Below are 2,318 nucleotides of genomic sequence, written 5' to 3'. Positions count from 1 at the left end.
GATGCCGTGGAATAAACAAAGTAGTGAAAATAATATCAAGCGGCTTTAGTATCTTCTTCTTATAGTGTCGATATTTCTTTTATTATATGACTATATATTAACTTTGAATAGGACGTTGGTCCAGATGAACAGGGTATTATCTCAGAAACACAGATTTTTGAGGAGAGCAACTTTAGTTTCTTCTAGCATTATTTCAGCCCCTATTGTTATTTGGTTGTCCTCACCTATATATATTTAAAGCTAACACATTTAACAGTATTTTCGAATTCCTACTTCTTATATACAGTTCCATAGTTTTACCAAAATCCTGAAACTGTTCAGAAAAGTCTATAACATTATCCTTTTGAACACAAAATATTTGTGATTCAGAGTTTTAGGTAAACTACTTATGCCTAATACTTTTCAATGAAAGAAGGAATCATATATTCGATAAAACTTTAAGGAAAATAGTAGTATCTCAAAAAATTACTCTATACTACTGATTACCATAACAAATCAATGAAAAAAATTCCAAAAAATATCTTACCTTGAAATATCGCCTTCGTTTTGGAAATAAATATTTTTAAAATACACTTAGCTTATAATGATCACGTGCTGTGTTTTAGTTTTAATAGCCTGTTCAACGAACGACGACGTCTTAACGACTAAAGCTTCGTCTGTAATACTGAATACGACTGTGTTGTTCAATGTTTGAGGCCGAAACGTGAAAACGGTTAAATACTATCCAGCCTCCCGCGCCATTTCACGTCTGACCGTTATAAGACCTAGTTTATTCAAAAGACTTCGATTTTTTTTAAATAAAAAGTTCAAATTTTTGAGTGAATACCCTGTTCATCCAAGGCAACGGTATGTTGCCTCATTGACTGCGTTATTGATGGTCTCGTTGAGATAACATCCGTGCTCGAGTGGCTTGCACACTGGTTTCCATGGTGTCGCCATCTCTGAGGTCCCGGGCTTAACTCCCAGCCGGGTCAATGTAGGAAACTAACTTTTTTATATTGTCTCGGATCTGTGTTTTTGTGGTACCGTCGTTGGTTCCGATTTCCATAACACAAGTGCTTTAGCTACTTACTTTGGGATCAAAGCAACGTATGTTACGTTCTATGGAACATGAGTCCACTTCACACGTATGGACGTGGTACTAATGGTAAACTAATGGTAGTTTGTTTACTTCTTAGCTATTACTAACCACAATTGGCTCTTCCGGATGAGAGAAAAGGGCCTTGTTCTTGCATATTCTTGCTCGAAGACGGCCCAGTATCTTCGTAGCTGATGAGGTCCTGCTAGTTACTAGAAAAAGGACCATTAAAGCTGTAAAACTTAAAAAAAACTAATTCATATTCTACTGATAACACGGACGTTAAGATCTAGCATGTGTTACTAATAGATAAAAAATATAGAAGCGCGGTTTCCGCGACACTGCAGCCCTTCAGTAATTACTAGGCGCCTCGCAAACGTATGTCTTATGTGTTGAATACAAGCAACAGGCAACTAGAAGCGAATATTCTATTTTCATACAAATTACGGTTGCGGCAACCAGGGACAGTTGTCCGACTGCCGCAACTGTTTCCAGTTGCCGCAACCGGCGACTGTGCCGATTTCTTTTGGCTCTTTGGATTTCGATCATGGAATACAGTCCAGACAATGACTAATACTAAGAAACAAAATGACACACCAATAGAATTTTTAAATTATTTTGGTGTAGGCTAAACCTACACCAAAAATTATCTGCAGACTTCATAAATGAATATTATGTTAACGTGGGTAAAAATATTGCAGAGGATATCCGTGGCAAGTCCCTTAGTTTGGCCTCTAAACCTCTGATCCCTAAAAGCTCAACTTTCTCCTTTGCTTTGTTAAATCCTGAAGCGAAGGATATTGAACGGCTTATAATGAACCTAAAATCTAACTGTGCACAGGGTTAGGATGGGATTTCGTCTACTTTGTTGAAAAAACACAAAAACATATTTGTGCCGTTACTGGTTCACATATGTAAAAGGAGTTTTGAGATGGGAGCATGGTAGTTAGCGAATCGCTCACTTTATTGGCCCATATCTGTATAACAAAAAAAACGGAATACTGGAAATATATCCACTAACGAAATATTAATACACGAAACAGATAGTAATTTGGCTTAAACATTTTAATTATGATGAAACTGAAAGTATTCTAATTATACATTCCCAATATTATCAATAAATATTAATTATCACAATAGTTAATATGTTGTTGATCGTTCCATAGTTGATACTTGTAACAATTATACACACACACGCACGCACGCACGCACGCACGCACGCACGCACGCACGCACGCAC

General features: G+C 36.8%; 1 protein-coding gene across 1 annotated transcript in view; it reads right to left on the bottom strand.

The window, feature by feature from the left end:
• Positions 1-1,174: 1,174 nt before the first annotated feature.
• Positions 1,175-2,318, bottom strand: part of LOC113227528 — a 9,730-nt gene continuing 8,586 nt past the window's right edge. The window contains exon 4 of the mRNA XM_026460466.1: positions 1,175-1,290. Within this exon, the coding sequence (XP_026316251.1) occupies positions 1,175-1,290 (116 nt within the window). The remainder of the gene's footprint in view (positions 1,291-2,318) is intronic.

Source organism: Hyposmocoma kahamanoa, unplaced genomic scaffold (assembly GCF_003589595.1).
Source record: "Hyposmocoma kahamanoa isolate Upper Pololo Valley unplaced genomic scaffold, ASM358959v1 211, whole genome shotgun sequence".
Taxonomy (NCBI): Eukaryota; Metazoa; Arthropoda; class Insecta; order Lepidoptera; family Cosmopterigidae; genus Hyposmocoma; species Hyposmocoma kahamanoa.
This window is presented reverse-complemented; position numbering and strand designations above follow the sequence as displayed.